The sequence below is a fragment of the Chironomus tepperi genome, unplaced genomic scaffold (assembly GCF_022539635.2).
Source record: "Chironomus tepperi strain 1889 unplaced genomic scaffold, CSIRO-AGI_Ctep_v1 contig_409, whole genome shotgun sequence".
Lineage (NCBI taxonomy): Eukaryota > Metazoa > Arthropoda > Insecta > Diptera > Chironomidae > Chironomus > Chironomus tepperi.
In genome coordinates, this window is record NW_027226531.1 from 152,893 (window position 1) to 168,543 (window position 15,651).

Sequence of the window (15,651 nt, forward strand, 5' to 3'; positions counted from 1 at the left end):
ACAAGACTCAAGAGTGAAGCTGAGTTTGACAAAGTTAGGCTGCATACCAGTGTGAAGCTCTACTAGGTAAAATTGGACTGCATACCAAAGTAATACTATTCTGAATGGTTACAATTTGACTATTTTCTACGTCATAAGATTCCGGGCTATCAATTTTTTTAGTTACCCCCTAAGGTTTCCCGAGACCGATACCGAAACTCCCTGAGAAGTCTCGGTTTCGACATCGCGAACCCTTAGTTCCCCTCCCCTAATAAGCCTCTAAACCTTTCCCATTCCCATAAGAGTTGACAGGACTCCAAAGTAAGGGTGCCTCCAATGATGTCCGCACTCTATCAAGCCAAGAGTCTGGACTCCATTGGAAACACCTTTATAGTCCATCCTCCCAAAGTCCTGCCAACTCTAATACCAACCGTCTACTCTTTATCCTCACTTTCCGACTTATAAGCAACAGACCAATCTGTTTGAACTACGTCATGTCCCTCATCAAGGATGTCTTCAAAACTTCCAGCAGATTCATTTTCTTGTGCCTGTTTATTCTCAGCGATAGGCTTGGATGTCATCAATTTATCACAATCATGTCCAGCATCATTATTTCCAGTCTTGTTTAACGTCATTCCTTTAATTTTCTCATAATCTGAGCCTTTAACGACAATCGTCTTTAATGTTTCAACGGGTTTTGGTGTTTTTCGGCAGCACATGCAGCACGACACGATGACAAGGACGAAAACCAAAAGTCCAGTATTGACGATTGTGATGTCAAGTGTTGTATGTGGAACTGGAATGACTGATGATATTGGAATGTTGAGTAATTGTGCGATGTATGAATCAGGCTTAGGTGTTGTTGTTGTTGTTGTAGCTATGGACTTAATTGGATTGACTGAAATGTTAAATTCAGCCATTTTATCGTTGATTCTGTCAAATTGAACCTTAAGATTGTCAATCTCTTTGACGTCGGATTTTAGCGTCTTTACAGCCTTTTGCAGTTCCTCAATTTCATATTGACTCGAGCATGGTGACCAGACTTGATCGATGATTGTGCCAATTTTGACATCCTCGAATGTTTTGTCAATGCATAAATTACTCTTTAAATCAAGTTTGGTGATCTTAAGGATGCCCGTAAATGCTGTTGGATGAATTTTCTTGATTTTATTGCTGCTCAAGTCAATTTCCGTCAGCAATTTATTTTTATGGAATAAATTCTTGTTCAGTTCCTCAATCATATTGCCATGTAGGTTCAAGTATGCCAATGATTCCAATTTTTCGAAATTTTCGGCCGTTATTTTTTTCAAATTTGAGTTGGTGATCTGCAGGCCTTTGAGGAATGGAAACGCGTCGTTAATTGTATTTGGAATGTGCCAAAATTCGACATCCTTTATGGCTATAACCTTCATTTCGGACTGGAAATTTTCAAATTTAACAGTTGGATTTTCATCGTGAATCTTTAGGTCCGTTTCATCGTCAATGACGCATGCTGGAATAATTTTAAGATGACCAAATGTCATTTTTGTCTTCTTAGTGCACTTTACAGCATGATTGTCACAATTTGATGAGTATATTGTGAATAATAGGAGGATGAGTGATCTGGAAATTTATGTGTTGTAATTGAGATTATGAGTTGAGATTTAATATTAAAATTACTAAATTAGGAGGGTTTGAGTAATGAACCGCAGGTCTGTACTTCCTGCGTGTTAGCTGTGCCGACACGCGATTTATGGAACGAAGGCTGAAGGCCTGCAATTTTGACGAACTCTAATAATTAGACTATTAATCAAATAGGAAGCGATGATCTTTAACTGTTTAGAATGGCTACACATCTGCACCATAGCTGGTCGTTTATATGCGTTTCATTTCACATTAGCATTTAGTCGGATTTAAATTGATTTTTTTATTAATCGGTTAATCGATTTGTGCTATTTGAAGACATTCACATTTCACACTTATTAATTCCTCGTGCACCCCAGCCAAGGAAGTAAGAAATAAGCAAGAAGTTACAAATAAGCAGTATTTTCTGTTCACCACACTTATAAAAATAATTAAAAATTACTTACATTTTCCAAGGTAAATTCATTGCTTGAAACTTAGTGTAACACAGGAATTAAAGTATTTTAATTATTTATCTTGTATATTATGTGATCTAGACTCACTCGCACTGTATATTAATTTAAATGAGTATTTAAAAAACTGAGAAGAAGAAGATAATGAACAATTTTTATTTTGTAGAGTTTACAGTCGTAACTAGATAATTTTTATAGTTTGGATACTCAAATGAAATGTCAAGCTTATGACTAGGCATACGGATAATTACTCGAAGCCTGTTCCAATCAAGATGAGATTCGGAAGAAGTATCCACTTCCGGGACTTAAAAACATGAGTAAAGTCTGACCGCATGAATAGAGCCATGTATACAGAAGGTTAAGTGACGTCCCAGTTCTTAAAGTAACTACTGTAGACTACGTTGATGGCAAGAGATCGCAAGGAAGGCTGAAGTATTTCTGGATTTTTTGTGTTGAATTGGAAACCTTAATATCCCGAACTGACAGAAGGTTTCGAAGGATAGAGCTGTCATTAGATATTCTTTACGTGCGGCAATGGTCCCCCGTGTGCTCCAGCCAAGGAAGTAAGTAAGGAGAGTCTGAAATATTCGTCCATAAAGTCATCAAAAACATTATTTACGAAATAATCATTTATTCATCATAAATTCACAATTTTTGATTAATTATAGGTTTATAACAGAGTTGGCAGGACTTCTGGATTATGAATTACAAATAGACTTCAAAGTCCACCTTCAGTAGAGTCCGAGCATCATTTTGTTTCAAGTCCAACTCCAAAATGGATCCCTAAAAAGCAGATAGCGTAGGTATGGCTGAAAATCTTACCCCAGGTCGACTTGATGCTGTCCTGAAGCTAAATTTCATCGGAATTGACCTGAAGACAAAGTTACGTTGACTTAGAGCCGGATTTTCAGCCATTTCTTCATCATGTGCCATTCAGAGATTCCTCCCAACTCTGCTTTCATACATGACTAAGTTGCTGTCTATTATGCTGATGACTGAGCTTCAACTTGATTAATCACATCATGATCATCTTTGACGAACTCAACATGCTGATTTTTTGACGCATTTTCCTTAGGTTGCTCATCATTTTGAGGATTTTCAGCATTTCTCAAGCTTGACATCCTTGCACTGATTCTCTCTAATCTGTATTGGAATCTCTTATTGCATCTGGCAAGTAAAAATGCAATAATGATGATCAGCAACAGTAAGGCAATCACAATAAGGCTGAATATATGAAAATTTTTGATGCTTTCTAATGTTTGGTGCTTATTGTAATGGCTTGAATTTAGATTGTCAGCATAAGGACATGAGGTTGACCTATTGACTGTCCTTAAGCCTTCCTGGACCGTCCTTGGCTCATCAATTGACAAATTAACGCAATTGTTGTCCAGTAAGTCTAAATGAACCATATTGTTGAGATTATCAAAATGTTTACTGACTTGCAGCTTGACTGAAATAGAGTAAAATGAACTTAGTCATGTAATATTTCATGAATATAAAGAATGATTTACATCGCTTTATTTATTATATAAGCCTTTTAGGTCTGAAATTGACACAATTCACTACTATATAAATCATATGATGTATCTGTTTAGGCCTAATTACACTCAATCACTCAATCAAAGCACAAATTTGATGTTCAATCCATAAAGTCTTCTATCAAAATCAAATGATTTTTTCTTGGTTTCTCAATTCCAACACTTTTTGTCAGCAAAATATTTATAATATTTTGGATACTTTCAACTTCTTCGTCAAGCTCTGCAGATGCAATTTCCTCACCAAACATTAAATCCACTGATTCATTCTTGTCACTTCCCTTAATTCTGAATTTGTTCAACAATTCTTGTGTCAAAATGGCATCAACATCAAAATTGCATGTCTCAATAATTGGATATACTTTTGCAAATTTCACAATTTTCCTCTTTCTCTTGAATCCAACCAAATATTCACCAACATATCCAATAAAAGACACAAGACAGCATCCAAGCCAAACCTTAAATCCAAATCCAAGATCATCAAGTGTCAAAATATTCAGTTCCTTTTCAATTCCTCTAAATTTAAATTTTCTTGTGTAAAATTCCTCAATTAAATATTTCATAATTCCAGTTGGAATCAAATTGTCAATCAGGTTAATCAGCATCCTCGTGTAATGTGCAGCACCATGAAAAAAGAAAGCATCTTGACTTTTGAACAGAACCACGTCTTTAAGCTTATTCCAATTGTGACTTTGCATAAATTTTGAGTGTTGGTAATTGACATAAAATTCATCAATTGTTAAGGCTAATTTGGCTGATGGGTTTTGTGATTGAGTTAGTGATATTTGGTGGAAGTCTAGTGGACTTGCTATTGTTATGTTTTGCCTGGTAAATTAGATATAAAGTCAATTTAATAATTACTCTAAATAGCATGATAATTGGTTAATTGATCTAAAATCCAGGTCCAAGATGGAATGACTCCTATCACTACTTTGCCGACATTACTGCTTGTAGTCTAACTAAAAGAAGCTGTGAGTGCTCCAAAAATCCGGACTTCACATTGGAGTCCTGCCAACTCTGAAGCAAACCCAACATTATATTCTATTCTATTCTATTCTTAGATATCATTCCGTGCAACAGAGCCACTTCGACTCCCAACTTACCCTTGACGTAGAATTGGTTAGGCATCATGCCAGAGTCACGTTGGTTTGTTGCCGGATTTTAGATCGATTGGCCGACTTGTTATTGTACTAATTTGAGTATTCGTTTGAAGGACAGAATAAACAGGTGGACTCAAGGTGTCAATAACTCAAGGAGTCAAGGAGTCAGTGAGTCAAGCACTAAAAGAATCCACATGTGCGTCTACCTACAGATGCATAATCAGACTCAAAGTCGATTTTTCCATACAAAATCCAAACTCTGTACATAACTTACCATTTATGTTGCTTACTCCTCATCCGATATATATCATGAGTTGCCTGCAATGTGTATATTGTGTAGTTCCTTTCATGCAGCTCTTCAATAGTTTTTGGTGGCAAATGCCTTGGATCACTTGTCATGAACTCAATGAATTTGCTCTGAAAGCATGTCCGAAAAATTAAGCAGAATAGTATAAAAAGTGTCAAAATGAACCGCAAGAACTTCTTCCTTGGCAGTTTTGTTTGACCGAATCCAAAGAATATTGGAACTAAATTCCAAATTGATGTGTCATTTTGGCATGATTTTGACAGTCGATTGATGACCAAAATAGTCAAAAATGTGACAATAAAAGCCACAAGCAACAAAATCCATGTCTGGATGTCGAATGGAAGTATAAATTTCTCATATTGCGTGTACTTCTCACCCGGAGACACAAATACATAAAAATTCATGTCCGTCACGACATTCGACACCGCCAATCGACTATCCATTGCAGGTAGACTGGATATACCAAAATATACGTCCGGTAATTTCAAATCACCATCAATTAATTTTAAATGAGCTTTGCTGTCATCCAATTTATCAAGAAAATTTGGACTAAAGTCAGCTGGCTGATAAGCATGCCTAAAATTGTAAAAATCACCAGCTATGCTGAAAATTATTGGAGAAATTCCATAAATCTTAAAGTTTGACTCATAATTATTCAATACTACATATCCAGACGCATGATAGACAAATGTGTCAGCATGTGGAACTGGCAGCATCATGACTAATTCACAGTTGTGATAATTCATAAATTTATCATAATTTTCAAGTTTTGAGGTCCATTTTTGTGTCCTTTTGTCAAATGTGTTCAGCCTGACTAGATATGGCTGATGACATCGATTAGGACTGAACCATTCGACAGTCGACAGCGTGACTGTGTCAGGCTCATTAGTGATGAAGTATGTGTGAGTAAAAACAGCACTGCCAATGACTGGCAATCGACTGTAATATTTATAAATCTCTGATGACTGTAATTGATCGAATGTGAGGCTGGATATGTAGGCAAAGTGCTTAATTGGCTGTTGATGGAAGTGAGTGACTTCAAAGATTTGTTCAATATATCTGAACGTGAATATGTCATCAAAAAACAGGAACGATGGATGTTTTAGGTACGACACAACTATTTCATATAAATTGCCAACTTTTGAAACTCGGTACAGGAATGTCTCGTTGGTTCTGGATATAAAGTCATTCGCAATATCCTGTGGAACTCTCTGTCTAGTCTTGAACATGAAAATATGAAGCTCCTTGTGTCTATTCAGCAAATACACATCAGCAATGTCGTGTAAAGCTTTTGAGATGCTCAAAAAATCTTGATTTTCTGTTAAATTTTGAAAATTTCTGCAATTTATTGACTGAAGAATCAACAAAAATCTAATAATAATCCACAACAACTTCATGATTAACACAATTGACTTAACTTAGTTTTTTCAACATCTCCATCGTCCTTTGGTGATGTCTAAAATATATTTGAAGTGTAAAAGCTGTCTCAAGTATTAAATTGTTTATTTTTATTGGTTTTATTGAGAATTTGTTTCTTTTAGATTAGATTTAATGTACGATTCAATCATGTCTGTATTGTAAATGTTAATCTAATTGTACCAGAGTTGGTATGACTTAGAGACTCCGGAATACAATATTCCATAAAGGTTCCTTGACTAAAGTCCGAATTCCAAAGAAATTAGAGTCTGGATTTCATTGAAAACAAGAAGTCTGTTCCGAAGTTAACCCAAATTTTATATGAAGTCGAATAGACTCAAGCCGACTTTTTCATACAAATTTCGAGCCAACTTCAAGCTCTGGTCTGCAGGCTCTGGTATGAAGATTTACATTATTTACTTGCTTTGTACAAATTATTTGTCCGAACGTTGAGCTGAATGTCTATAATCACCGTTTTGTGCCATATATCTTTTGGAGCTTCAATATGTCTTTTTCCTTGTGTATTTCAAAAAAAAAGTTGATCAGCAAAATTTTGTTTCTGCTACAGAATTGATATTCTGTATCAACTTCATATCAACTGATCGTGTTCACTCGTCTGGTTGTGTCAAGATTCCATCCTGCCAACTCTGGTTTAGACCTATTTACATATGTTCAAGCATTCACGCTGACTCACGATGAATAATTGAAATTGACAATACAAAAATCAATTGGCTATCCAGATCATTGAAATATAGAGCTGTGCTAGATTGTTTAGTGATAAATGATTGCTTAACAAGAGAAAATGCGTCAGACTTCTGTACTAAGATCTACAGTTTAAAATAAAATACAAAGGTCTCGTTTACTATGAATGTTACGTGATAAGTGGAAGGTCTCTGACAATTTATACGATAGTGCCTGGGGCTGGATTATAAATGCTCAATTTTAAACCTTACAAATTTCTAGGGTTCGACCAAGAACCATAGACGTGCATTTTAATAGTACAGCCCTGCAATTTTCGGTAGTATTTTATAGTTTGTCCATGACTGCATTCTACCAGTTTTCAACAACAAAGATTTCTATCAAAATCAATACAGATAGTCACCCAAGTTATGTCTAAGCTTCAATCAAGGTCAAACAAGACAACATAATCTTGATGATATGAAAGAACTCATGGAAAAATTAGACAAGGATATTCGTGTTTGTATTTAAAATGAAATTAGTTTGTTTTTATTTGTAAATTCTTTGATTTTCTTCGAACATTTATGATTAGGATTACAATTTTATTGTTTAGAAGCTTACTAGAGGAAGGCTATTAATAGTAAAATTTAATATATTTCTTTTTTGAATTTTGAGCTTTATTGAAAAGCACAAGTCGGTTAATCGATCCAAAATTCAGCTCCAGATCGGTGTGACTTTGGCATGGTACCGGATTTAAGGTGAATATGCAATGATTACAGACGTGATTCTGACTTGATTGCAGATTTGTTTCCTGACTTGATCAAGTCAGAGTCACGGCTGAATTCATTCCTGATTCACTTTAAATCCAGTATTATGCCATAGTCGTTAATCATTTAATCCTCTAAACATTTTCTTTATTAACAATAGCATAAAGATCTCTAACTTCATCGTCACTTTTTGGTTGTGTTTGATTGTCAAGCTCAGCATAAAAATCTTCAGTATTGACATTATTTTGTGTATTGTTTGGCTTTTGAACTTCATCATATGGAACTTCAGAGTAGACATTTTCACAATTTTCGTTAGGCATGGTATTGGTTATGGCTGTGCAGTCTGTAGATATTGTAAAATTGCTGATTGGTGGACTGATTGCTTCGTATGGACGGACTTTATTCGTTGTTGTTGCTGAATTCTGATGATTAAGTGATTTATATTTGAGATAAATTAGAGCAATTGCTAGAATTATCAGCAAAACTACTCCGAATATGACTAATATTGCTGTTACTAATATTAAATTTCGGGATTCACTAGCACTATGATTCGTCACTAAATCTTCAAATCTCTTCCTCATTATTGCATTTTCTTTTGTTAAATTATCAAATTTTTCATTATTTTCACTAATACGATTCCACAATTTAAGGTTATAATTAAGGCACACGGTTTCTATGTGCTTAATAAGAAATGCAATATTGTGACTCTCATTTGAATAATTTGAATAGCATTCATTATTACGAAAATCAAAACTCCTTAAATTTGAAAGAGAATTAAAGGCATTAGCTTCAACTACTTTAATCCTATTGGAATTCAGAATAATTGTAGTTAAATATTTATTGGCACGGAATAAGTTATCCTCGAGGATCTCAATTTCGTTGTAACTTAAGTCCAAATAGAAAAGATTATCAAATTTTTCAAAATTTTGCTTAGTTATTTTACGCAATTTAGCTTTTGTGATGCTCAGCAATTTCAGGGGTTTGATGAATATTTCAATTCCATTTGGAATATAAAGCATCTCCACATCCTCAGCAATTAATCCCGCTAGCGAACCGACTGCATTTTTCAAACCAATTTGAGTGTTTTCATAATGAACTGATTGAATTCCAGGATTTATCTTGCATACAGCTAAACCTAGATCAAAATTCGTTTCGTGAATGCAGGTAGCATTAAACCAATGACCATGAGATGAGCCTGAGCCAATGAGTAGGATTATCAGTTCTCTGAAATTGGACAGAAATATTTAAATTAGTAAACTATTAAATAAGCTTAAACAGATCACAAATTACTAGGGTTCGCCCAGATGCGTAGGCTTGCAGCAGGCCTGTAGTTTTTATTGTTCTAGATGCGCATCCAATTGCATCCAACTACATCCATATGAACTTTTTGGATGGATTTGTCATTTTCAGAGTTTTTAAAGTATTTGGTTAAATTTTTAGATGCATTTGGATGCGAATCCGGATGCGCAGGCCTACTGCAGGCCTGCAGTTTTGTGCATCTCTGCATCTATGTGCATCTAATTTTGGCAAACCCAACAAATTATGCTACAAAATCACGATCAGAAAAGTTCATGGGAACTATTTTGTTAAATGAAATTCCCTCGACAACATAATGCTCACAAGGGATCTGTGATTAATCGACCGTTTGTCTTATATTTAATCATAAAATAAGCCACAAATGACTAGTTAATAACTACCCATGCAGCCATCTAAACATCAATGTATCAATAATACTCACAATATTTTAAAAAAGTTCATTTTTTTGGTTTTTAAAGCTTCCTCAGTCGTTGATCTTGTTGAAATAAGTCAAAAACAGCAAAACACGTCAAATTTGAATGAATCAAATTCACATACAAATCACATATGATTCACGTATTGACTCAATTACGCACTCGGTTTATCTTCTTTGAACTGCGAGATATAAATGACATTTATTTATTTAATGTTCCTTAATTTAAAGTTTGATAGAATGTTTTACTTGAGAGAGGTTACGATGCTGAAATGAGTCAGATATGCTTTCTCGAAATCCCGATCCCGATAGCGAGAAAGCATAGAGTCAGAATTAGGAACGAACTAAATAGTTGACTAGCTTTTTTTTTATCTGCTTTGACATAATCCCGCCCTTCACTTGTGTATCGGATTCATAGACTTCATATTAAATGCTAGTGAATTAAAATTTGTGGATAGAGGTCAGAAAATTACCGGTAATCGGGATTTGACGGTAATGGATATTACCGGTAATTACTGGTAACGTCCGGTATGGATATCCGTTATTCGGACCCCTATTTCTGGAATCATGTAGAAATTGAACTTCACTTTTATGGATTGCTTTTCCAGTGATTAGAATACTAAAGCTTTAATGCTTAACAATTGAAAATGCAACCTGCTTTTCACCTTTTGAACCTACTCCGTCGAATGCAAAGTCTTGCAGCAAAATAATAAAACGAAATTCGCAGAGATCAAAGTCACTAAGATCGGCGGCTAAATGTTCGCTCATTTTAGCGAATATTTAAGCTCGGCTAAATTAAGCGAACATTTTAGCCGCCGCCAGCTAAATTATCAGCGGCTTCGATCTCTGGAAATTTGTATTTCAGAACAAATTGTAAACCGGAGTCTAACTTGAGGTAAGGTTTGAGAGGTCCAAGAATTTTCACATATATCCACACATTTTCTCCTGTGCTTCATGTGTGCAGTGGTGTCGTAAGTGGGATGAAAACACAAACTTGTTTTACCGCGCTTGGGTAGAATCCACAAGGCGCCCTGGTGCTCCAAAAGCAACTTAATGTAGAACAGTAATGCAAGATTCATCAATTAGATGTCAAAACAGAGAATTTTTACAAGCTTTGTGATGTGGCCAGTAACAGAGTCAGATAGAAGGCCTTTTGTAATAACCTAGGATTCAATTCGGACCATGGTCCCAGTAAGTAAGTAGGTACACATGAAATAAATGATTAACAACCCTTGTTCATCCTACTTGTCTCACAATTACCCCAAAAACCACAAAACAATTCTAAAAAATTCATAAAAACATTTTTATTATCTTTTCAGCTATTCTTCACACTCAGCTGAGGTTCAGCATACACATTTGATACCCTATCACTCAGCTGCTTACATCTAATCACATCAACAGCTTCAGAATAAAAATCATGACTTGTTAGACCATTTGGCGTTGTGTTCTCATAATTAACTTCTTGATACAGCCTATCGCTGTCGTTTTTAGGTTTGTTGTCGTTGTAGGATGATTGCAGATTGTCCTCATTGGGAGTTTTTGTCACTAAACCATTAGGTGCTGCCACAGGATGATCAACTTTAGGATTTATATTCATTTGATCCAATTTGATTGTTTCTCGGTATTTTGATTTAGCTTGGTAAGGCAGTGAGTCCATTTTTGGATGATTTGTGGAATTACCCAGTCCAGACCTGGACCTCCTGCATCCAAAATAGCAAAACATCATAAACATCATCAATAAAATTCCACCAAATAAAATATTTTGCATAATTAAAAATTTCTCAATATTTTCCATTTTTTGAACCATTTTTTGGATGTCCTCATGCTGTGGGGACGTCAAGTGATCAAAAGTCACGGAACTAAATTCAGACGAGCTGTCAAAATTGCTGCAAACTTCCTCAATTTCCTCAATCATTGTCGGTATTTCAAGCTTATTTTTTGACGATTTTGAGTAGCAAAGGTTTGGCTTTAATTGCAGCGATTCCAATTTTTTGAGATTACTGAACGTGCTGGAGTCGATGAACCTGATTTTGTTCTTACTAAGGACGATGACCTTCAAGTCGTCATTAAATCTGAATAAATTTGCGTCCAATTTCTCAATTTCATTAGCTGTCAAGTCAATAACTACCAAATTGACCAATGGCTTCAAGTTCTCCTGCCTGATTTCCCGAAGTTGTGAATTTAGAATCGATAATGCCTGCATGCTTGTTGCTGTGCCTTCATCAAATTGTGGAACGTAAAGAATTTTCTTGTTAGCCGCACGAAATCCATTAATTTCCTTTCTAAGTCGGGATGAAAAGTGATCAAATGTGATTTTTACATGCTCATCATTTATAGTCAGCTGACTAGCGACATCACATATTGTTATGTTTGGTACACGCTTGAAGGGTCCAGAGATTATGTTACATTTGACATTTATGATTGTAATTGGTGGAATGTCAATTGATGTGTTGAAGGCGGTTTGACATGCTGCTTGGTGAATTATTGTAATTGCTGCAAATCTAAAATTAAAGAAGTAAATTATAGAATTGTCAATTTTATTAAGGCAGTGTTGTCTCAACTGAGTGCCGCGGCACAAAAGTGTTCAGTTGACATGTCATAAACCGCATGCATTGTTCGATTTTAGCCGTGGTTTACCACCAAGGTGTGTCGAGGCACAAACGGTTTGGACAACATTGTTTTAAGAGGTCATACATTTATTGTAGAGTTTGAGAACAAAAAAGTCAATTTATCTCGTTACCCAATAAACAATACCAAGTACATCAGGTGCTATTAATCGACCTAATAACAAATTTCTCAAACTTTCTGGAACATAAATTTAATTTTGTCGGAATTGGAGAGGAAAGCCAATGTCAGACTACGTAGCTGACCAAATGTCAAGCTGACCTTCTCGCGGTACACCCTGACCATGCTTTCTCGAAATCCCGGTCCCGATAAATTTTCGGAATCGGGATCCGGATTGAAATTTTCGGGATTTCCCGAAATTTTTCGGGATCGGGAAATCCCGAAATTTTTCGGGATCGGGAAATCCCGCGGAATCCCGATTTCGATAGCGTGAAGGCATAATCCTGAGCGCTGCAGCGGGATGTGAACTTGAGAGGCTTATCCTAAAAGTCATTCCTACAGTTTGTGCAGCTTTACAATCAGAACTGATCTAAAAACGACAATCCAATGTAAGTGACAATTGATATTTTGTTGTAACCTAAATTCTATAATTCCATGTACTAACTAGAGATAATATTGCACTTGGCATTGAGAATTGGCAAGTTGATCAGTTGATCAGTACGGCCAGTGAAGTACTAAATTCAATTACAAATTTCCTGAACTTTCCATAAATCTCAAGCTCATAACTACACATAAGGTCAACTAATTCCAACCTATTCCACACGACAATCTAGTCACAAATACTCACAACTTAAACATTAAATCCATGTCAATAAAATTTAATTTGTCACATTTATTAATTATTAAAGTGAGAACTACAAGCTTCCAACTGTAAATTATTTTGTATACTTCCGAAAATGATTTGAGAATTTTTTGATAACGAGCTTAGTTCTTATTTTCTTTTCTCTCATTTTTATTTACGTTTTAATTGATGTGAGAAGAGAGTGTGCAAGGGTTGGACACTTGTAGCAAATAATAATGAAGGCAAGAGTCAATACATACGTAGGTCGAGCTAAAATGACTAAAATTGGGAAAAAGGATTCAAATGTGTCTAGACCAGTGGTTGGCAACCTTTTATCTTTTAGGCACACCTTAATTATAATCTTCGGCCTAACCCCACATGACATACGCAGAATCTAGGTCCATCATCAACGTAAAAAGAGGACACATTCGGCTATTTGACTTGACGACCATTCGACACCTTGATTAGTGCTTGACATACCTAAGCCTATTCTATTTTACACCAATGTGCCGCGACACACAGTCTGGACAACACTGGTCTAGACAACTTTGTGCATCAATTTCGCTTGTTCTGTTGAATTTTGAACCGATTCTTCCTAAATTTTCTTTCCCAATTCTACTTAATCAATGAACAATAAGTTGCCCATCCCTTGCAACCCCATTCACAATCCTTGACAATATTATTTAATTATAAATTCATCATACTGAGCTAAATAGTTCATGTGAAAAACATGAGTCACATTTTTATTAATCTCATTATTAAAATTACTCTCAAACAAATAAATCATCATATGATGAGAGTATATACATAACAAAAAATAATTGAGTAATTTAGAGAGAAATGCACTGATAAAGCATAAAGAAAATGTAAACATAAAGAAATAATATTTTGATTCATATAAAAAGAGCGATTTTTGTGAGTCATTGTTGATTACTTTAAAGGGGAACTAGAAGACCGAAGAACCGAAGACCGAAACCGAAAATCGAAGAACGAAGAACTGAAGAACCCGAATACTGACAATCGTAGACCCAAAGACCCGAAGACCCGAAGACCGAAGACCCGAAGAACCGAAGACCGAAGACCTGAAGACCTGAAGACCTGAAGACCTGAAGACCTGAAGACCTGAAGACCCGAAGACCCGAAGACCCGAAGACCCGAAGACCCGAAGACCCGAAGACCCGAAGACCCGAAGACCCGAAGACCCGAAGACCCGAAGACCCGAAGACCCGAAGATCCGAAGAACCGAAGAACCGAAGACCCGAAGACCCGAAGACCCGAAGACCCGAAGACCCGAAGACCCGAAGACCCGAAGACCTGAAGACCTGAAGACCTGAAGACCTGAAGACCCAAAGACCTGAAGACCCAAAGACCGATGTCTGAAGACTGAAGGTTGAAGAACCGAAGACTAGCCATCAATTAAATAACATTCGAATACAATTCCTCCTCAATTTCATCATTTATGACTTCATTGCTTCTTGTCACTGCATCTTCAGGAATTGCTTCATAAACTGATGGTTTTGTATTTTGATTAAGATTTTCATGCACAATGTCATATAAGTTATCAAATGATGCTGCAGGAACTATGTTATTCATCCATAAATTCCCTGGATTGTTAGGCAATCGTGCATTATTTTTGGACAGGTTTGATGATTTAATTGTTGAAATTATGACAAAGATGACGATGAATAAAACAGCTATGATGAATGTCTGGACAGCCAAGAATATGTGAATCAGCTTAGAGTCATAATATACGATTGAATGAGTACATTGAGGATGTGATTGTCGATTTGGAGCAATTATGTCATCAAAATAGTCAAAAAATGCAGGTTCAGTTGACATGTTGCAGTTTTTAGGTTCATTTGATGCTTTAACAGGTCTTGTGCCACAATATGATGTCAGTTCCGTCAGATTTGTGCTAATGTCACCAGTTTTATTCCCCAGGAATCGATTTGAGTAGCATTTATTGGTCTTAAAGTCCAGCAACTCAAGATGAATCAGGTCATCAAACACGTTTGGATGTACGTAAGTTATCATGTTGTTGGATAGACGAATTGCCTTGATTTTTGGATTGTACAAAAATGTCGATTTTTCTAAACTTTTAATCTTATTTCCACTCAGTTCCAATGAGACAAGCTCTGTCATATCCATCAAGTCATGTTGTGTAATTTGTTGGAGTTCCGATGATGTAATTGATAAAAATTTCAATTTTACAGCAAAATTAAATTGTGGCAAATTGTAAATTTTGGCATTTTTCACACGAAATCCATTAAAGTCAGATGATTCAGAGCCAGTCAGGTTGAATTGTGCATTTTCGTTGCATATCGGACAAGTTATTTGGGTATCACAAATGATACTGTTTTTAATATAAAGCAAGCTGGCTTTAGTGATTTTACATGAGTCAATTGATTGACTGTACACGACATCTGTTGATGCTTCAAGATTGGCTATTGTAATTAGGAGTAACAACCTGTGTAAGATAAGATATAATATATATAACTAGAATAATCACCCATCAAGCATGACGAGAAGAATTTAATTTAAGGGATTATGAAAAAGGGAGGAGGAGCTTAGAGCGGAATGACAGACAGAAGAACAGAAGGACAGAAGGACAGAAGGACAGAAGGACAGAAGGACAGAAGGACAGAAGGACAGAAGGACA

The 15,651-nt window shown here is 35.8% G+C and overlaps 3 protein-coding genes across 3 annotated transcripts; all 3 read right to left on the bottom strand.

Annotated features, from left to right (window-relative positions):
* Positions 1-387: 387 nt before the first annotated feature.
* Positions 388-2,144, bottom strand: LOC139096986 (leucine-rich repeat-containing G-protein coupled receptor 6-like). Its single transcript, XM_070648750.1, has 2 exons — positions 2,049-2,144; positions 388-1,581 (listed from the first exon to the last, which is right to left on the bottom strand). Exons 1-2 carry the CDS (start codon positions 2,066-2,068, stop codon positions 414-416), a joined length of 1,188 nt encoding a protein of 395 aa, XP_070504851.1. The 5' UTR covers positions 2,069-2,144; the 3' UTR covers positions 388-413.
* A 5,847-nt stretch (positions 2,145-7,991) lies between these two features.
* On the bottom strand, positions 7,992-9,757 carry LOC139096921 (uncharacterized). The gene is made up of 2 exons (XM_070648675.1): positions 9,596-9,757; positions 7,992-9,081 (listed from the first exon to the last, which is right to left on the bottom strand). Exons 1-2 carry the CDS (start codon positions 9,613-9,615, stop codon positions 7,992-7,994), a joined length of 1,110 nt encoding a protein of 369 aa, XP_070504776.1. The 5' UTR covers positions 9,616-9,757.
* Positions 9,758-10,865: 1,108 nt separating this feature from the next.
* Positions 10,866-13,185, bottom strand: LOC139096962 (uncharacterized). The gene is made up of 2 exons (XM_070648724.1): positions 12,999-13,185; positions 10,866-12,087 (listed from the first exon to the last, which is right to left on the bottom strand). The coding sequence occupies exons 1-2, from the start codon at positions 13,016-13,018 to the stop codon at positions 10,902-10,904; spliced, it is 1,206 nt and encodes a 401-aa protein (XP_070504825.1). The 5' UTR covers positions 13,019-13,185; the 3' UTR covers positions 10,866-10,901.
* Positions 13,186-15,651: the final 2,466 nt, after the last annotated feature.